General features: G+C 36.9%; 1 protein-coding gene across 18 annotated transcripts in view; it reads left to right on the top strand.

Moving 5' to 3' along the window:
• Hdac9 (histone deacetylase 9) overlaps window positions 1-21,503 on the top strand; it is an 849,535-nt gene that overhangs the window by 165,462 nt on the left and 662,570 nt on the right. The window contains exon 1 of one of the 18 annotated variants that reach the window (XM_063234027.1): window positions 17,268-17,564. The exons of the other annotated variants lie outside the window; for them this stretch is intronic. Coding sequence (XP_063090097.1) covers window positions 17,561-17,564 — 4 coding nt within the window. The 5' untranslated portion in view covers window positions 17,268-17,560. Of the gene's footprint in view, window positions 1-17,267; window positions 17,565-21,503 lie in introns of those variants that run through there. 18 annotated transcript variants of the gene reach the window in all.

Raw genomic sequence — 21,503 nt, forward strand, 5'->3', positions numbered from 1 at the left:
TTATCGAGGAGAGCAAAAATAAAATTAAAATGATTTAGTATACCAGACATACTTAGAAGGAATACATAGTATGTCGAATAATTAATTGGAAATTTCTTAAAATATAGGAGAAGTAATTCGTATAAATTATGTCTGTTGCAAGCATCATGAGTGATATTATCCTTTGGCTTTCTTCCTTGTCATCTCATGGTAAGTTTTTTTTTCATTAAGCATAATTAGAGGAAGAAATAGATCCTGTAAGCGTTGAGTATATGACTTTTAAAAATGACTCATTTCCAATTAGAGAGATTTGCTTGTAGCTACATAGCTGCTTTTATACTCCGGATACTGACTTGCATGTTGAAGAGGTTATACGCATCATTTGTGAATGAATTCCAGCTGTCTTACCTAAACCGAGATACATCTATATTTTTGTAGAAAGAGTGCCAGCTTAGAACATTAGGAATTCCTAGTCTGCCCAATGCCATCATGCTGGACCTTAAAATACACATGTTGAGTATGTATTCAGGTGACCATGTTTCTACTATAACAGCAATATGCAATATATCCCACAGATATGTATTTGCAACACAAACACCTGCCTCGCAAGTGCAAGCTTGTGAGTTTGATCCCTGGTACTAAATAAACAAACAAAACAAGAACAGAATGCACTCTGTCAACTAGTGTAACTGTCTTCCTAACCTGTTTTGAAACTCGGTTTCGTTGTTGTCTTTTTTCTTTTTTTTAAGAAGTGAAAGATCGAACATTTGGTACTGGTTTTGCCCTTGTAATTCCTTGATGCAGGTGTATAGACTGATTTTGAATTTGGGAAATGTTATGATCTTACCTCATGTACTCCAAGCCTTTCCCTCAGCATGAAGATCTTTTTTTCACCCTAATGCCTGAATTTCCTCAGATGGGCATCCCGTGATTCCTTCTCTCTGGGATAATTGAGTGGTGCTTCTGAAGCCCTGGGCTTCCCTTGCCATAGAATTTAGCTCAGCGTGGAGAATCTGGCTTTAATATCTGTCTTCTCCAGGAGTGTGTTAATTTCTGAGGGCAGGAAGCAAGTACGAACCTTTCATCACAACTTCTTCAGTATCTGTCACAGTGCCCACCACCTAGAGGACATTCAATAGATGTGTGATAAATGGATCCGTGCTTGAATGAAGGGATCACATAAAGCATCAAAAGAATCTTTAAGTAATGGAGTAATAGCAGTTTTTGACCAATGACAGGAAATCTAATGCTTAGTTTTACCTTCTATAACAATGTACTGATTTGGAAATCTGGAATTTTGGAAATGTGAATTTTAGTAACAGTGAATTAATATGTAATAGCACTTTTCCAAATGTTTACCTTTTTGGATTCAGTACCAATTATACATACAATTATAGCATTCACATCTGTATGAATATTTTCCAGTTAAGAGAAATATTATTGTTGAATTTTGACAGTTTTGGATATGTCCTTTTCTCATCTGGAAAGTAGCAAACCGCTCAGTCTCTTCAACATATTTTAACTTTGTGAGTATAATTAATTCTTTCTTGACAGGGTAATTTAACATTTTTAGAAGACATAATGTACGGTAACAAAACTCTTTAAAGAAAGCCAATGGGATTAGGTATATATTTTTTATAAAATAAATATTTCCAGATACTTTATTGAAGCTATTTTTTAAAAATATGTTTTGAAGCCATATTTCTTTGTTGTAGCTTTTTCTTCTTGATGTTGCATGAAAGGCTACCTTCTGCAAATTTTCCTTTCCCTTCTTTATGTAGTTTCTTTGGAAATAGGTCTATAATTGTGGGTAGCTTTTGCCTGTAGCTTTCTTATATTTACCTTAGCTTAATCATAGTAGCCAATAGTATGTTTATATTTCACCTTCATTATAGAATTTTGTTTCTTATTTAAGTGTCACAACATTTCAAAGAGAAGGAAGTCATTTTATCATTCATTTATGCATAATCAATGTGCATATAAGGAGAACTAAATGTGAAATGTATAATGACATGTGTATACAAGGATAAAGACCTAATTCCACAGCTAAAGAATGTTACTGAACATAACACTAAGACTAGCCAAAAAATCAAAAGGGACCTGGGAATGAATCTGAAAAAAGATGCAAAATATCTTCATATGCAAAAAAAATCATTACTGAAAGTCATTTGAAAAAATTAAATAAATAGAGACAAGGTACTGTGTTCATGGATTGGAATAGTTGATGTTGGAAATGTATTAGTTTTTCTCAAATTGAACTATGGTTTAGTAAAATTTTAATAAAGACTGTGACCAATTTTTCCTTTTTAGTGACTGATTTTTAAATGTAATTTGGCAAGTTAATTGTCAAATTTATATGGATGAGCAAAAGGTTAAGGAAGAAAAGAATTTTGGAGAGAAAGAATAATAGGAAGAATGACATTCTAAGATAGTTAACCTTCCAATAAAGCCATTACATTGTGTATTGTAGATAGCAAAGTAGACCAGACTGGAAGGGCCAGAAAGATTGAAGTTACATGTGGAAACTAGATATATAACATTTGTTATTGCTGATCAATGAGAAAGGTGTAAATTATTTAAAAAAATGATGTCAGGACAAAAAGTTGAAATTGTGTCCTTACTTTATAGAAGCATAAATGAAAGTCCAGATGAATGAAAGGTTTAAATTACAAATATAAATTAGAAGTTATCTTTATGATACCATGAAAGGAATTTTCAAAACAAAACCTCAAAAAAGCACTAATTTCAGGATTAATAATTATAAATAAAAATTGTGAGCAGTAGGAATAGCAAAGGCATTCAGGATATCAAAAAGAAACTTAAGTACTTCAGTTGAAAACATTACAAGTAAAAATAATTTTGATGTGAAATACTAATGAGTACTAAATACTCAGAATAATGATCAGAGAACTCCACATTTCAGCAATAATGATACACAATTTCACACTCCTTCATACAGACAAAAATGTAAAGTTCAGCAATAGCAGGCACTTGCAAAACTGTGGAACAGTGGACATTTTGTATTAAAAATGAAAACCAGCAAGACTTGGGAAGGCAGTTTTACACATGTCCACAGCCTACCTATGAATCTGCTCAGGCCCCACAAGTACGCTGGCACATTTAGACCCCAGAGCTACACTCTCAGTATCTATAGAGACACACTGAGAGGGATGCTTAATCAGTATTGTTCTTAATCTTGAATTAGAACCAAATTAATATCCATTAATTGGAAATTGGGTAAATGAATGGGGTGTTTGCATGCTATAGAATGCCATACAAGTTCAATAATGACTGAATGAGGGACGCATATACCACGTGTAAATCTCAAAGATATGTTTACAGAAAAGTTACCAAAAATTATATATACTTTATCATTTATTTAGAGTACATGTGAAATACTGCCATGCATTGTTTAAAGTTATAAGCATGTGGAATAAAATACCATGATGTACTTATGACTGATCAGTTCTAAATTCCAGAACTGATGATTTGGGAGGAGGGGTGCGATGAAGGGCCGAGTGTATATTTCTTTTTTTGGTCTTTTTCCTTTTTTATCGGTACCGGGGATCGAACCCACAACTGTCTGCTTGGAAGGCAGGCGCTTATGTCGCTGACCTAAATCCCCAGCCCCAATGTATTTCTTAAGGGTGGTGCTTTTAATTTATACAACAACCTCAAGCGAGTGTGTCTAGCAGAGAGTGCTGTCCTCAACATCAGGCATGAATATCCAGATGTCCTGACAGCCTTAAATGACCACACTGAACTCCTGGTGTTCCACCAAAATGGACCACACCCAGCCTTCCTTGTCACAGTTGATTAACAATCCTTCCAATTGCTCAGGCCAGAAACTTAGAAATAATCATAGAATGTCCTCTTTCTCTCACTCCTCAAATCCAGTCCGAAACTCCTCTTACTGGTTCCCTTAAAACACAGCCAGTTTCCTGCAGTTCCTTGTTCCTTTCAGCTGTCCCAGAGATGCATGCCACCAAAGTCTTTGGTTTGGAGTTTCCACCAGAGCAGTTCCTCTTAACTGATATTTTTGGCCTGCCAGTAGTTCCTATTTTGCTCCTAGAAAAATCCAGGTCCTGCAGTGGCCCCCAAACAATGTATAATATGGGCCTGGCACCTCTCACCTTGTCCCCTAAACCTTGACTTCTGCCTAATTGCTTTACTGCCTACCCAGCGTTCCTGGATCCTGCCTGAGGCACTCCTGTCAGCCCTTCATCTTTGAGTGCAGGCCATCTCCACCTCTGCGCTGCTCAGGGCCTGGTTCAGGTGTTTTTAAAAGGAGAACAGCAATTCCCCTCACTGAATGCTACTCTGGGCACACTCTTTAAAATCTCCGCACCCCCCATTTCATGTTTTGTTTTTTTTGTATTTAACCCCACTATTTTGTAGCGCACCTACCATTTGCTTTTGTTTTGTGTATACACTGTGTTGTCTGTTTTCCATGCTAGAATATAAGGCCTGGAAGAGTAAGAGTTTTTGTTGGCTTCATCTACAGGTATATCCCTAGTGCCTTAGAAAGTATGGGTATAGTAGAGTCTCAATAAAAATAGGTTGAATACATGAATACACAGCTCATCATTTTGTTCTTCTTCTGTAATGGAACAATTTTTAGAAGTTGGGAAATAAATCATAGTCTAGTGTTAAGACACTAAAAATAATTGTACACCTGGTGGATATGTATGATTTCATATCTGTTTTTGTGGTGAAACTTGACACCATTTTGTATTGTTATAACACTGCAATGCATGATAATTGCATTCATCTTGGGGAATTGAAACATGTACATATCTCATCCTAATCATTGTTACTTCCCCTTCTCTTCTCAACCCTCCACGTCATTTTGATCTTTGTGACACTGGGACCAGAGGGTGAGACAGGGAGGCTCAATCACAGCAGAATGTGTGGTGGTGCAAAATCTCCTGTCCTGCACCTTTCACCCCTCCATGGCCCGAAGCAAAACACTGCGTCCCCTCCAGCTTCCTGCAAATACTCAGATTTCTCGGCTAATCCATTCAGTTTCTGGGTACTGTTTTAACAACCCTTTCTGTGATTGTTTTTTAAGTGTGGCACTTGAGTCTTCTTCAGGAATGTTCAGAGCTATGACTGATCAATGCACATGCATTTTGAATAGGAACATCTGTCTCTGTTATACAGGACGTCTCCTGATGTACCATTTCTTAATTTGACAGAGCTCCTCTGGAGGCCGTAGATTCTGGTAAGAGGGAATATGTGATTTTTCTTCCATAGAAAGTAAGCAGTGTTACCTTTTCTAATGAAATAATGAATAGTTGCACTGACAGCTTATCCAATTGGCTTTTCTTCAAATATAAAACTAGAAATAATGCTTATTCATTTTAACCTTTCTGATAAGTAATTTGAAACCATTGGAGAATATTAGCTAAGTGAGTTTGCTTATGGTCATAGTCTACTGACAAAAATGGCTTCTTATATTTTTTCTCCTAAAACTTTGTTAAATTCTTATTTTATACCCAGAATCTCTCTTCTACTCTATCATCTAAGCAAATTTGCTTCTAATTTGGAAACATGGCCTAGTTTTTAAATACTAACTTAAAATTTATTTTAATATTATCACTACTCATTCAGTATCATAGCACAAAGCTTGGGAGGGAGGAAGAAGAAAATGAATGTTGGGCAGAGTCTACCCTGGAGGAGACTCCCCTCTGCTGTGAGCAGTAGGTCTGTGCTCACAAGCAAGACCCCGGGCTGGGATGGTGTCACAGTGCCACCTCTGCTGGGTGAGAACGCTGAGCAAGTTGGTAGGGAAGAGATTTGAGCCGAGTTTAGAAACAGGACATGTGAGTTTGCCAGGGAAAGAGGACAGAAAGAGGACAGGCAGGTGGAGCAGGGGTGACAGGCGTGTCCTGTGGAGAGGCTGAGAAGTCACTTGTACTCCTGGTAACTGTAGTAGTCGGGCTGTGGGGAAGATGGCAGATGAGGCTCAAGAAGCAGGACTTTGATTAGACAGGCACATAGTAGTCTTCTTCCTGCTTGATGCTTTCTGCCTGGCTGTGATGTCTCAGTTTCCAGCCCTTTGACAGAAGGCTCTGGGAGTCATTTTTGTCACTTCACTTTCTCATTGCCTAGCAACTTTTTTTCAGTTGTCTTGATTGCTTTCCAAATGTTACAATTAATTTCACCTACCGTGTTCAAATGATTTTATTAAAACGTCTTAGCACTGAGCCAACTAAATGATTATCCAATTTACTAATTAATAGGAAATGCTTCATAGCTGTAGTTAATTAACATGCTAACAAATCAAATAGATCCATCTCTTTACTTGGTTAGTTTTACTGCTGTAGAAATTGTTATGAAAGATTTTACGCAACTAATGAATGTTAATCCTTTTCGTGTCTACAAGAGTGTACTTGCTGCCTTACATACTGACTTCCGTTTCTGGCTACAGCCAGAAAACAGCTACAGCCAGCAAACAGGAAGGAGCGCCATCTTGAACTTCTGTAGAACTGCTTACCCTTAGAAGTGTTTTAATCATTTCTATCTAGCTGTTCCCCTTTCTGAATATCTTGATAAATGTTCAGAGCATTTTAGAAATCACATACGACTCCTGCTTTCAGTTGCAAGAAACTAGCCTTTAATTTCAGAATCCCAGGATCTGTAAAATGGGTATCCCATTACTTAGGTAAGAGTTTAGCCTCAGGTCCAGAATTTTGCCTAAACGGTTCAGAGGTAAGCTTTGTTTTTTTCACATTTAGAGCATTTTAAAAAAATCTTTGAATGGACTTCTTTAATAAAATAATGGAAGAACTTGGTAGAGGAGGAACTCCGTGGGAAGAGGTTAAATAATATAAATAGCTCTGCTGAAAGTGCAACAGAGTTCTTTATTGTGCTGTTGCCACAGCAGCACCAATAATTCAAAACAAGGAAATGGCGTCTGGTGTTTAATGTAAGACAGACTTTTCCCTAGAACTTCTGTGGTCAAGGGTTTTTCAGGGATCCGCATGTTTATCTACATAGGTCTAAATTTAGACCTGCCTTTTATGTAATACGGTAAAAGAAAAGTATTTAAAATTCTATAAGATGCAGTTATTTCTTCGGCATGTTTTGATTCTAAATTGATTTTAAAACATCAGGAATTTTCCATGCTGAAATAACTGCCCCAGGACACTGTGAATATGTGCATATGAAGTGAGACATAATCTTTTATGCATTTCATATTTGATTTTAAAGGGTCACTTTGAAAGGTAAGAAGAAATGTTTAGTAATTCAAGAAAGGAAAATGATTTTTTCCTATTGAACATTTAACCCCATAACAAGAGATTTCTCTGCTATGAAGGTAGGTGCCCTATTCTTATATTTGGAATGTGGAAGCTTAGTATCATAGATGTGGAAGTTTAGGGGACTTTAATGTCTACATTAGCTCATTTTAGATATAAAATGGAAGGATGTGATACACCAATCAGGTATACATGAAACTTCAATTCATCATGAAAATAATCGTGACTAAACTCTACCAAAAGCTGTGAAAGCAGTAAAAGCATATTTCAATGTAGAAAACTACATTTTACTAAACCAGAGAACTCCTTTTGGTTATGCACATGTGTGTGTGATACACGTGCGCACACACACATTTTGTTTTTGCTGTTAGTTCCTTAATCTGACTGCTTATTGAGTTTTTATACCACCATCTCCTGTTAGTGCTAAATTGTAGATGTGTTGACAATCTTCATTGTTATGAAATAATAAATGAAATTGTTAGGGAAATTTTCATATTCTGACCTTTCCTCACAGTGACTTCATGATGAGGATTCTGTGCAAATCTGTCAAGACATTCGTAATCTTTATCTGCATTTTCATTTGCCCATTTAATAAGGAAAAACGTTTAATAGAAACTACTTTCACAGTGGCCTAACTCACATACTATGCGGTCAAATATTATTTTATTTTATTTTTTGTTACTTAGGACCCTGGGTTTGCCAGGCAGGTGCTGTGCACTGAGCTACATCCCTGACCCCAAAAATTAAATTTTAATACACGCTTTATTCAGGAGTTGTTTTTCATTTTTTCACTTACCTCTTCTAGTGCTGAAGGGGGAATTCTGCATGTTGAAAGGGGAATTCTTAGGAATTTAAGAAAATAATTTTGAATTACCCTTAAAAACAATCAAAATGTTAAAAAAAAAAACAAATGAAAAGGAAGTGAAAATGTATTCATCCACTCAGCTAATATTTATGAAGGACCCGGTTCTGTCAGTTGTTTCTGTACTTTGGAATTACACTACTTATGAAGGAAGGAGAAGCGCATGAAACTTACTTAATATGTATTTAAAGGGGAGATTTGATAATAAAGCAACTATTGAGATCTGCTAATATTGTTATTACTCCTCACATTCAGTCATTTTATTTAGGCACTGTACTCAAGAAAAAAAATCAGTATTTTTATTATGGGGGCCGGGGATTTAGCTCAATGGTTTAAGCACCTTTTTGATCCCTTATATTCCCTGCCCCCCGAAAAAGGTTTTTATTATGTATCCTATCTCTTTTTCTTTACCCAGTGTTGTGCTTTCCAAATTCCTAAAATGAATACAATTTTATGTATTTTTTGTTTTAATCCTAAGTTACATGCAATTAATTGTTAATAGCTGTCATGTAAACATTTTATGAAAGACTAGACATAGGCCCAAGTGGCTGCTGAGTAACATAGTTTTTAAACCTTTTAGTTTTTATTGGTACGTTTGCAGTAGGTAACAATCACATTGCTCATGGGGACTTGGTGCATGCTTATAATGGATCGCAATGACTGTTTTCATCTCCATTTCCTCTCTCCCTCTCTCCTCCCTCTATATGTGATCCTCTTCCTATTTGAAAAAGATCATCCTACTTCTTATTACCTAACTTTCATTTTACTTTTCAGTTATATTTGGAGTTTCTAATGTAAAAGAAACCGTGCAGTATTTAAACTGGTGTTTCTGATTTATTTCACTTAAAATTATGGTCTCAAGTACATTAATTTTTCTACAAATGACTCCTGTTTATCCTTTCTTATCTTGACATACAAATATTTTCTTTATCTGTTCAACCATTAATGGACAAGTAGGCTGCTTCCGAGATTTAGCTATTATGCACCTTGCTGCTGTAAACACAGGTATGCATGATCGCTGTAATATGATGCCTTGAACTCTTGGGGAGATACCTAGAATAGCCGGATCATATGGAGTTTCTAGTTTAAAAATTTTAAACATTAGATGGACCTCGCTTGCCACATGGAAGCAAGAGTCCAGATCATGCACCGAGGTGGTGGTTTTGTTTTACTGTTCCCATGGCTGCCTCCTAGGCACCTTTGGAAGCTGAGCCAATTTGTGTAACGTACTTGGTGAACAGTTCCTTGTCCACGTGCCCCACACAGGGTCAGGCAATGGTGTATGTTTCCTGGAGGATGATAGGTTTTCTGTATGATGGTCTTATTTTATTTGATTTACTGAGCATCAAAACTATTCTTTGATTTCTATTCATAGACATTCTCAAGTGGAGGAAAATATTGTATGGGCTTTGTAGCCAGCTCTAGACTCTCCGTGCTTTGTGAAGCCTGCTTTGTAAGTACTCTCTTTAAGACAGACTGGTTGACAAAGGATTCTCTGACATTTAGTCTTCAAATGATCAAAATGGAGGACCTGGTGAAGCATTTCAGGAAACTACTTCCTTAATGGATTCTCTTTTCAAGTAAAATGTATCTCAAGGGCTAAGATTTGATTCCAGAGCTACAGTGTGGATGAGGAATTCTTCTGGCTGAACTATATAGCTAATGCTCAATTACCTTAGTTTCTATTGAACCATATTCTAAACACCTTCCTTTGTAACCATCACCTTGTGCAGAAGTCTGTATTTTTAGCCTTTAAGCAGAGCTCAAGCACTGTATTTAGACATCTGACTTGAAGACTAAAATTTGCTCAGTGAGCAGAACAAATGTTCAGAAAATAACATTTCAAGGTTAGAGTTAGTGTCCTGAATAAAATCCTTTTTCTTCTTTTTTCTCCCTATTGAATATAACATAAATAATGTACTCTGACTAGCTTTCAAGATTAAAAAATCAGAGAATACCAGTGAGCTTGGAGAGGGAAGAAGGAGTAATTAAAAATTGAAGGGGCTTCTGTTGAACAATTGTTTGCCTGGAACTAAGTACACGTTTTATTTCTGATTCAATAGGATTATGGATCTTAAAAGGATTTTAAAAACTATATAGTAAGCTCTTAGAAAAAAGGCCAGAATAAGTGCACAGCAACCGTAAAAGGTATTGAAAGAAACACACTTATGCGTACATACACTCAAAAACACACACAGACATAGAAACACAAAATAGAAACACACATGGGAGTATCAGATGTCCTTCTTGTATTAAGAAGAGCACACTATTTAAAATTGCATCTAACTAGTTATAATAATCATATTCATCAATGCTTGACCATTTTACAATATGCTAGCTATTCTTTATATAAATTAACGTTATTTAATGTTCACAGCAATCCAGTGGATTAGATATTATAAGCCTGTTTTGTAAGTGAGAAAAGCCAGAGACTTTAATAATATCTTATGACTCTGTAGTTAGTAAGTGGTAGTATATTTTGGATATTTTTCAACAAAATTCAGAAATGGTACCCAAGACACCTTAATTTTGAGAAATAAAAACTATAATTATACCCCTTACCTGCAACAGAATGAAGGAGGAGGAAAGACTCTCACTATAGGAGTTAGATCGATCATGTGCTGTACAACCTGGACAATTTATACAGCTTGCATTTTCCTAAGTGCTACTATGATTTCTTGCATGTTTGGTAATTAGTTAATCAGTCAATTTGGGAGGTACCAAATTGTTAGCAGAGTTCTTTTGTAGTAATCGATTATGAGCCAGTTCTAATGCTGTAGTTTTTGTCTTTTTCAATTTTATAATCTTTTTTTATAATAGTTAAAATTTTCCATGTAAAATCAGTATGTAAAATTCATATTTTTAACTTGTAATAGCATATAAGATCCCAGTTAAACACAGGCACACTTGTGATTGCACATAAATGTTCACATAATTTTTGTTTTGGTTGAACCCTGGGCACATGGTGAGTAGCTGAAACTCTGGTACTTCTTCAGATTCTTAACTTCAAAGCTTATGTCCTTTCTGACTTTTGGTGCAGATAACACAGACTCAATTACTTACTGTGTACTTTTTCCCCCCTGTTTGGTTATAATACATTTCCTATCTTCTACCATAATAACCAAGAAAAGGGAAGAGAAGCTTATGATTTTTTTGGTTTTTGTTGTTTAACGTATCTGTAATTTTAAGACTACGACAGGTGAACAATATGAATTCTAAAAGACACATCTTTGTGTTAGATACTGGTTTTGTGGTCAGCATTCTAGTCCCCCGTTCACCAAACATTTTGATCAGTGTGCCTAAACTTATTGTAAAGCAATCTCCTCATCTATGAAACAGATGTAAGAAGTCTTAACTCTCAAGATTGTTGTGATAACTAATTTAATTAAAGTTTGTCAGGTTTCTGGTATTATAGGGACTGATGGTTTCCTTCGTCATTCAGTTTGTCCAACACTTACCATTACTGATATCTCAAGTGTTTCTCAATCATTTGCCATAAAGTGGATGTGATTTTTAGCACTGTTTTCAAAAGTAATAAAATTATGTGGAGTAACCAAAAAGATGACAAGCTGATGATAGTTTCTATATTAACACGAAACTGATTTTGCTCTAAATTGTCTAGATTGCTAGGCAGACTTCATTTATCAGAGATAAAAACAGAAATCCACAAAATAGAATTAAATAACAAAATAAAATCCTTGAAACCAACACACACTTCACATTCTGGGATTTTCTTTCGGCCAGTTTTCTATTGACTATGTGGAGAAATTTTATGTGTGAATTGTGAGTATAAAAACATGCATATTTATATTCTAAGATTGGATTATAATACTTATTTTTGTGACTTTTACTGAACATTGAATTGTGAATATTTTTGTCATTAAGTATTTTTAATTCAAGAGATGTAGAAGTTTATGTGATAACCCATTGTATAGTTATACCATAATTTGTTCCATTATTGCCCTTATATTTGGATATATGAGTACATTATTGGCAATTGTTCCATGACATTTTGACATAACAGTATGTTCAACATTCATTTACATATATCATCCTTCACATAATGATGTTTTTCTTTAGAAATAATTTCTAGATAAAAGAATCACTCTCAAAGAGTGTGAACTATTTCAAAGATTCTTGATATACTGTGACAAATCCTCCCTGAAAGGTGTACCAATTTACACTTCTATTTACACTCCTGTCATCAGTGCTTTTCACATCATATGCTTGTCATCAGCATTTTACCATCAACTGATACATAAAAATGTTAACTTTTCATAATTTGCATTTATTTAATTACCAGTAGATTTGAATATTACATGCTATATTTACTAGGAAATACACACACGCACATTCACGCATATGTTCTTTCTTTTTAGCTGATTATTATTGTATTACAAAGATAGTTTTTTTAAAAAAATTAAATATATGTCAATAAGCAAATTTGACAAAAAATAATCACCTTACCAGACAGTTCAGTCAAATGCTCACAGCCTTTTGAAGAGACAAATTTGGAATGCTTTCCTAAAAAGGATGTGCATCATAATGCTAAAGCTTGTGAGATCTTCATATCTCCTCATATGCAGAGCAGTTGGTAATTTTGTTTACCCTGCTTTTCCCAACAATGTTGAAGTTGCAACTTTCAAACCTACAAACATCTGCTTTTGTAATCAAAATTGAAAGATACAACTGAAGGGAAGATTTAATTCACAAAATGTATAATCTTCTGATTCTGCAGAATTGAAATAGATAAACTTGAAAACATATTTAAGGACTCAAGCTGTAGTCAGCATGTAACTTAAGACAGGAGAAGTAGTGAATTTCCTCTCAAGATAAGCACCATGCATGGTGGTTCTCAGTAAGAAAAGCAATAAAATCAGTAACTCCAGAAAGTACATCATCATTTCCATAGCAATTGCCATGGTTCCCAAAGTCCCTTTTTGAAGTCTGCTGGTGCATATTTGTAAACCACAAAAAATCAATAGTAGTTATCTAATTTGAAATGTATGTGGTTGTGTGTTTTAAACATGCCTAGCATGTATTATTTCTCAAGGTATAAGCTTATTTTTCAAGATGTCATGTTTGGTACTTAGGATGAGCAACTTTGAAACATTTCTAATTAAATATTTATAAGTTGAGATAAAGAGGAATATGGCATGGTGCAAAATTCAGCAGAATGAAGGATAAGACTGCAGTATAAATGAAGTTTTACAATGCGTTTTCTAAGCCTTAGAGAAAGTTAATAAAATTTTGCTGACCTCAAACATGACTCAGCTTCTAATATTAATTTTGCAAATAGGAAAAAAGTATTAAAATTGCTAAAACACCTTCCCTTTAAGGTTAACTTTATTATTATTATTATTATTATTATTATTATGAGTAGTAGTATCATGGTGAATTTTATTTATCTCTTTTAAAGACCTAGGCCCTTTGGAATGAACACACAGTTATAGGAGTGCTTTCTGTGATATGCACTCAGATTTGTCCTATGTGGGCTCTGGGTACCTGATAAAGGAGATAAAATATTGATACAGCTACTTGTAACATAAAATAATGAATCTTATTACTTTGGTACATTCTATTTTTGATTTGGAGCCAGCTTGAACTTTTACACCTAGTTTTTAAACAGTACTTGAAATAGAGTGTAACTGAATATTTGGGAGGAATTTCATTCGCTTGTCCATTTTAGCACTGATCCTTTCTGAATGTGTTCCAAGAGCTTGCCATCATTTTCAAAGCTAAAATGTACTCTCTGTGGCTTATTTCTAAAACCTTATGCATTCATTTTAGATATGTTAGAATATACAGAAGAGTAAAAAGGAATGTGAAAAAAAAAAAAACAAAACCCTGACATCTTAGTAGAGATTTCCTGTGCTACTGAGTACTCTGAGGTCCGTTTTATATAGTTCACACATAATTATTTTTGAAAAAAGGGTCAAAGTGCTTGCTCATCTATTTGTTACACTAAGTACTATGTCTTTGACCTTACATATTTTATAAATGTCATTAAATTTTTTGGTTGAACATCGCATAGAGAGTATGTCAGCCCGAGGACAAATTTTGTAGCATCTGAAAAAGTTTAACATTTTAAGTATAAAACAGATCTCACATAAAAACTCAGCTGTCTACTTTGTTTTGTAAGCGTGAGGCAAATGGTGCTGCATACCTACAATCTCAGCTCTCTGGGAGGCTGAAGCAGGAAGATGACAAGTTCGAGCCCACTATGGGCAATTTAGCAAATGAGTTGCGATCTACATCAAAATAGAAAAGGATGTAACTCCATGTGAAGGGCCTGGGTTCAGTCTCCCTTAGTGAAAAGAAAATGTGGGAAGTTCTGTGAGCTGGAGGGTGGGTATGATCCTGCTTGGCCCAGGTGGGGTTGCCTGTCTTGCTTGGAGCATGCTGCCTGCTTTCTTTTCCTTTCTTTCTCTCCTCCACTCTTCATACCTGCTTGACTCTCCAGTCCCGAGTTTTCTAGTGTAAGGATTTGCACTAGTTTCCCCAAGACAGCACTGACCGCTGTGAGATATTTTGTTGGTTTCTGGATGCTGTGGTGATGGGAGGGCAGGGCCGGGCTCAGGACAGTGAATGCACCTGTAATGCGAGGGACAGTCCTGCACCTGCAGAAGTTCTTTCTGTGTCCTCATTCTCAGATGGCCTTTGGGACACTCACAGGGTCAAACATCTGTTTATTATTATGTAAGCCAAGCAGCACAGTCTGTTGCATATTAGAAACTGTTGTAATTCAAGTTTAGTGGACATTGAATTTCTTGGGACTGTGGCTACCATATCATTTCAGGTATGATTTTCTTTGTTTATGGGCAGATTTACTATGAATTGTTCATCATTTGGACAACCACAACACTGGTTTTTCAGAATGCCTTGTTCAGTATAGAAAAAAAAATAGTCTTCCTTAAAATCTTTTAGGACTAACGGACAATTCTCATATTTTAGGGAATATTAATCATTCTTCATATTCTCTTTTACATTCTGTAATTTGCCTTGGCACATTATCTGGACTTCAGCTAATTTTGTTCTTTTATCTCTGTCATGTACCTATAACTCTGTTTTATTTTCTTATTCTAGCATTAGATTTTTAACCCATTGTTCACTCAATCACCCAGTTTTGGGGGGTACTTTCAGTCATTATTTTGTGTGTATGTGGTAATAAGGACTGAACCCAAGATCTTTACACTAAACTGTATCTTCAGCTCTTTTTAAAAGATTTTCTGTTTTCTTTTCCTTTTTTTTTAAGATGGGAGTTCAGGGACTGGAGATTTAGCTGAGCGACATAAGTGCCTTCCCTGCAAGTGTAGTACTGAGTTCGTCCCCAGTACTTTAAAAAAAAAAAAAAAAAGATTTCATTAGTCGCTATGTTTCTCAGGTTGGGCTTGAATTTGCAGTTTTCCTGCCTCAGCCTCCCGGAGTGTTAGCATTATAGGTGTGTGCTGCTATACCCAGTGTGGTTTTTCTGTCTTTGACTTTCTTACCCTTCTTGCAAAGGACTGGCTTCAATTCAGACTTACGCACTGATAGTGAGGCAAGAATGTAAGATTTAGTAAAGGTATTAATACTCATGCCTGGGAACTTTTATTGACCTTTTTTTAGCTGTCTACTGTGTAAGTAGTTGGTTATATACTCAGAATTTCATTTTAGGTGAGTTTAAGAGTCCTCACAAAACATTTGTTTGTTTCAAAAATGGGGTTTTGTGCTTGGACAGTTTAATGTTCTAGGCGCGCATCAAGTACAGACTAAGTCCTAAGGCTTTCAGTTCTCTAGAAAGATGTCTTTGAAATAATTGCGGGCATGGTGAAGTGTGCTGCAGGATTTCAGTCAGGAGCAAGCCCCTCTTAGAGGATGGAGAAACTTCTGGAAAAGGCCGAGGAGGTGCCAGTGAGCCTGGAAGTTTGCTAAGACTGTGGAGAGTTAGAGAAGGTGGGCCGGCAGGGTCCCACCTCTCTGTTTTGCTTTGCTTTTCCTTCTTTTCCCTTCCTTTCCTGAAGATGCAAAAGTATACAGATACAAGTGAGAGGAATTAACGCCACAGGATCCCATTTGTGGATTGTTGGATTCAGGAATTTGTTCTCATCTTGAACTCAGCCTAATGCACACCTGCTTAGCACTGTGCATTTGTTAGTCTTTGGGAGCAATAATGGGTGGAATCTCAGAGCTAGGTGTTGTTTATATTTCACTTCCGTATAATGTATTTTCTTAAATCTAATTAGAAAACAGACCCATGGAGGTGAAAAATGAATGCAATCACTCTTCGGAGTTTTTTCTTTCCTGTTTCATTAGGTAAGTCATCAGAATTGGGGGAATACTAAGAAGGGAGGGTTACCGGGAGAGAATCACTGGTTTCCTTAGCTTGCCTTAGCTTACTAAATTTAACTCTTTCTGAGAAACCATCACCACATGTGAATACAATGTAACTGTCAGAATTTCTCTGGAGGATCATTTCCTTAGCCAGTCAAAAGCAAGGGTTAATGAACCTTCAAAATGATTTGGTTTTCAGACATTCTATTTTCTAATTCCATAATCCTCAGATATGGTGGGAAGTACACTTCAAAGTGAGGGTGAGGGATTTGACTCAGGTGCCACCCGTTTAAGTAGCTCAGCAAATTGCCTGGTCTGGCATTCTGGGGTGACAAAGTTTTCTATATGTTGCAATCTTTCAGAGGGATGGGAACATCAAATGCATTTTCTTTCACTGAAATCTCTCTCTGGCTGTGTATTTCTTCCCATTTGCCACAGAACTTTACATCTAGGACATAGTTCATAGCTGCTTCTTCAGGGAGTATTTGATTTTCCCTCATCTAGACACACGTGTTTCTTTCTTTGTCCAGTGTGTCATTTACTAAGCTGTAAAGGAAGACAGTGGCGTGAGCCAGAGCCTCAAGTTGTGGAAGTTTCTATATCCAGTAAACTGGCTTGTTTCCAGGCAGAATAATTTATCAACAAACGAAACACCAGCCACTTCCCACACATACTCTGATTGCATTAAAAATCACTCCCTTTCCCACCCAAACTTAGTGCTTAGAGTGTGGAGCTGACAGACATTCTCTCTCCTCCTCTTCCTCCTCCTCATTTTTTTTTTTTGAATCACTGGCTTCAGTAGTGTATTAGGCTTCTTATTAATAGTAATAAGCTGCTCATTCATTAACTGTCTCATGCCTACAAACCAGATATAGGCATTTCCCCCTCCTTTTTTTTCCCAGTTAGTTATACTATCTTTATAAAGTTGTACTGTAGTAAGGAAATGAGCTGGAAAATTGATTTTGTGTCAGTAGCATCAGGTACTATTTAACCAGTGGGAGGGACTGATAAAATTAGCAAGTTGACTAACCACTTCCCTTCCTTGTGGCCTTTTAATATTATAACGGATACAGAAAAGTTCAGAAGGACTGGGCTAGTTTTCGAAACCACAGCACACTTTGGCAAGAAGGGAATACATAACAGAATGGGTAAGTTTCTTTCTTTTAAGCTCCTAAGTGAACTGTGAAGGAGACTGGGGTGGTTGTTTTTTTAAGTTCAACTATGCAAATAATCTTTCTCGTAATGTGGGGGCTATGAAAAGATAAAAGTTGTTATGGAGAGGGAAAGCAAAGGTCAGCAGCTGGAGTAATAGCAAGACCAAACATTTCAGTGAGCAGAAACTTAAACTCTGGAAATGTCTGACACCAAAGAAAGAAGATGAAAAAATTTTTTTTGGTGGAGGGAGGATTCAGGAATGAGTAAAATTTTTTACTAATGAGTTCCTGGTCTCTCAATTCTTAAAGTTTAGTGCTGTCGAGGTATTATCTATCAAACTCGAGCGTTCCTTTGGACCCTAAACCACCTGAAGGTCTTCAGTTATCTTCCTTATGGTTGAAAATTTTTATGGCTTTAAATTTTTGTTATTATGGAAAATTTCAAGTACAAACAGAAACAATGGAAATAGTGTATGTGTTCTCCTGCACCTTTCACACAGCCTCCAGAGCTGTGACGCAGGGCCTGTACAGCTTTATCCAATCTCTGTGTCACGCTCCTCCTTTCAATATCATTGAATTGCAATATTTTGACATGTGCCCATTGTGAACATGAAATGAAAGAGCACTAAAATCTCCAAAAGGGTCACACCAGTTCAGTAATTTAAGTTTTAGGAACTATTAGTAGAGAATATTAAATTGTGAATCTTATAAAACAAGTTTCCAGCCCCCCACCCCTCACGAGAATAGGGGATACAATTTAAGATCATGGATTCCCGGGTTAGGATGTTCAGGCTCAAATTTTGCTCCCATCATAAGACTGGTTCTTGAGGAAGTTTCTTTACTGTTTTGTGCCTCAGTCTCTTCTCCTGGGAATGCAGACGGTACTGAAGGCAGGGGTGGGGGTGCAGGATAATGTATCAGTGCAGAGAAGGGATTGGAAGATCACTGTGAACATGGGGGGTGCTCATTGTGTGTCAGCGCCACAATTGTTGGCTGCAGTTATTGATGGTGGGTTAAGAATTGTTCAAAAAGAAAACCAGATGTCATGTCTGAGCACACTTGGATTCCTTCCCACCAGTGCCTTGCTTCTAGTTATTTAATAATGTGACACTGAGTAAATTCTAGATGTCTTGGTTACCCTGGGGCCCTGAGCACTCCCTACTTTTGTACTTCCTCCTGCTCTGAATGACTTCTCTCTGGCAGAGCACACCTTATCCACCCTCTTCCTTTGAGGAGAGTAGAGATTTGTCCAAACTCACAGAGGCAGGAGAGCAGATGTGAGGCTTACATTCTTTAAGCCCTGTGAGAAGCTGTTGCACCTAAACGTAGTTGCTGGACCTCAGAGGCTGCTTGCATCGCCACTCCTGACCTTTTCTCTCTTTAGTAGAGCTCTCCTAAGCTGCAAGCTTTGCAAATATTTTTTTTTCTATAATAATGAAAATGGTGGATTTCTGAGACTGGCAAAAAATGGGGAGGTGAGGGTCTTCCCTGCCCTGTTCCTTCTCTGTGTTACTAACCAAACTGTAGTACTTGCCCTTTATGGAGCACTCACTGGGTCCTGGCATTGCACTGCATGGCTTCTTGTTTAATCCTTCTGTATCTCTGTGATACTTATTGCTACTGTCTTATTTTATAAATATAAAAACTGAAGTGCAGAGAGGCTGGGCAACTTGCCTTTGATTGTTCAGCTAATATGACGCAGCCAGGATTTTGTTGCAAGTCTGTTGGACTCAGTGACTTCTGAGTGCATCTAACAGGAAATAGGTGCTTTCCAACGTGTGCAATCAAAAGGCATCCATGGTTTTGCGTTCAGCCTCCTCAAAGGGGAAAGTTACCAATATTCCCTCAAAGAAAACTGTATGGAAAGTTTTTGTCTAGTTTTGCCACAGTGAATTTTCATAATGTCTAATTAGGAGCTAGAAATCTGTCAAATCTTGACAAATCCAGAGGCTGGTGGGGTGGAGTAGTGAAGTAAATAGTGAGCTGAGAGGGAAGGAAAAAAAAAAAGGAGTTCTCTTTTGTAAATGAACCATGCCTCCACGGTAGATTTTATTTTTTAACGCCAATTGTCTCTCTTGGATTTTTGTAGAAGATGGGCAAAATTTATCTAAGTCAATTTTTGAGAACTTGCAGTGCTGTTGTAAAACAAATGATAAACACTGATGCACTGCAGAAGTCAAAACTGGCTGGATCTTCAGGGAGGTGCTGAGGAGCACTGGGACATGCACAGTCAGACATTTTACAAACCTGGAATTAACTCTCGTTGCCTTTTCTTTTACATTGCTGGTGCAACTACAAAAATAGAACTGAATGTGTGAATGAAGGGAGAGGTTAATTTCACAACTTTGGGGAATTTTTTTCCCTTCCAACAGAGTAGTGGTGCTTTTTAAGATCTTTCCTTCTGTAAAGGGGATATTGTCTGAAGTTGGCAGCTGAAAAATGCAAACAGCTGTAAAACAATTGACTTGTCTTTTACCAGGTGGTCTTCAGTCTTTTGTTTTTACTTTGTTTTTTCTTCATTGTCTACAATACTTTTGTCACATTGAGAGAATAGGGCAAGCCATACCGAAGAGACCACTGAAGTCGTGTTTTTCTTTTTATTGAGAAGGAGAAAGATAAAGGGGTTGGAGCTGCTGGTGGGAGGGGGAGTGAAGTGGAAGCATTGTTGTTATAAAGCATCCTTGGATTCTTAGACCTGTGAGAACGCAGAGGCTCTTAAGGTAAAGTGACTGCCAACTGTTTTCTGGAATTATTCCACCATGTCTGTTTGCTTTCTGTTCTTTTCCCTCTAAGGCCTTTGTTCCATAAAATGTGCCATTTATAACTAACTCATAGATAGAGGTTGAGGTTGGGAATTTATCTGCGTTAAAGACAGAAGAAACAGTGCCGCTGAATTTGTCAAAGTCTACTTTTTTGGTGCACTAATGAGACTTCTGATGGACTTGATCACCCGCTGAGTTACCTGGTTAACCAGTGCTCTCATGTTTCCAAATCCTGCTTTTCTATCCTAATCTGTAACATTTTCCAGGTGTCACTCATAGTCCTATGTCACAACCAACTGTACCTAGGGAGATGTGACATATGAAAATTAGCAAAACCAGAAGAACGAGTTTGGTCATCTCAAAGGAAACACTTTCAAAACCTGCGAGGCAACACCTCAAGCCAGGAACTGGTGGCCTGTAGGTGGGAAGCCATGGATATGATCGCCCTGGAAATGGTATGATGTGAGAAAAGCTTAGGGGCTCACACTCAACCCTGAGGAATTCCAAAATTTAGAAAATGCATACAGGAAAAGCAGCCAGTACAGGAAGTAGCGGATTTGTGACTAGAGAAAAAGAACACGAGGAAGCAGTGAGTTTTCAGGAAGATATAATGAGGTAGTATGCTCAGGAGGAAGGACGACTCACTGTATTCAATGCTGAAGAACTCACGAATGATCAAAAGGCATCCTGGAATTGGTAACATGGACCACATTGCATATAATAGGTAACAAAAATGCAGTTTCTTTGAAATTTTATTATGTGTTGATATACTGGCTAATCAATTTTATTATTGACTGAATGGAAACATGAAGAAGAGGAAAGAGCCATGTTTTTTTCTCAAGTAGAAATAAATTCATAAATGATCTTATGCTTATTTCCATGTAACTATGTAGTATCCAAGGAGATAATAGCAAACTCTGCTGGTCTAAATTCATTTACCACAAAGTATAAAACATTTGAAACTAGCACTTTTTGGGTTTATGTCTAGAGTCAAGTCACCAGGTACAACTGTTCTCAACTAGGAACAAATTTGTCCCCGCAGCACAATTGGTACCATCTGAAAATGTCTTTGATTGTCACAAATGGGAGACAGATATGTTACTGGCCTCAAGGCGAGGGATTCTGCTACACATCCTACAGTACACAGGCCAGCTTCTTACAACAATAGAAT

The sequence above is a fragment of the Cavia porcellus genome, unplaced genomic scaffold, assembly GCF_034190915.1.
Source record: "Cavia porcellus strain 051 isolate PalLab524CR breed Dunkin Hartley unplaced genomic scaffold, mCavPor4.1 scaffold_2, whole genome shotgun sequence".
Lineage (NCBI taxonomy): Eukaryota > Metazoa > Chordata > Mammalia > Rodentia > Caviidae > Cavia > Cavia porcellus.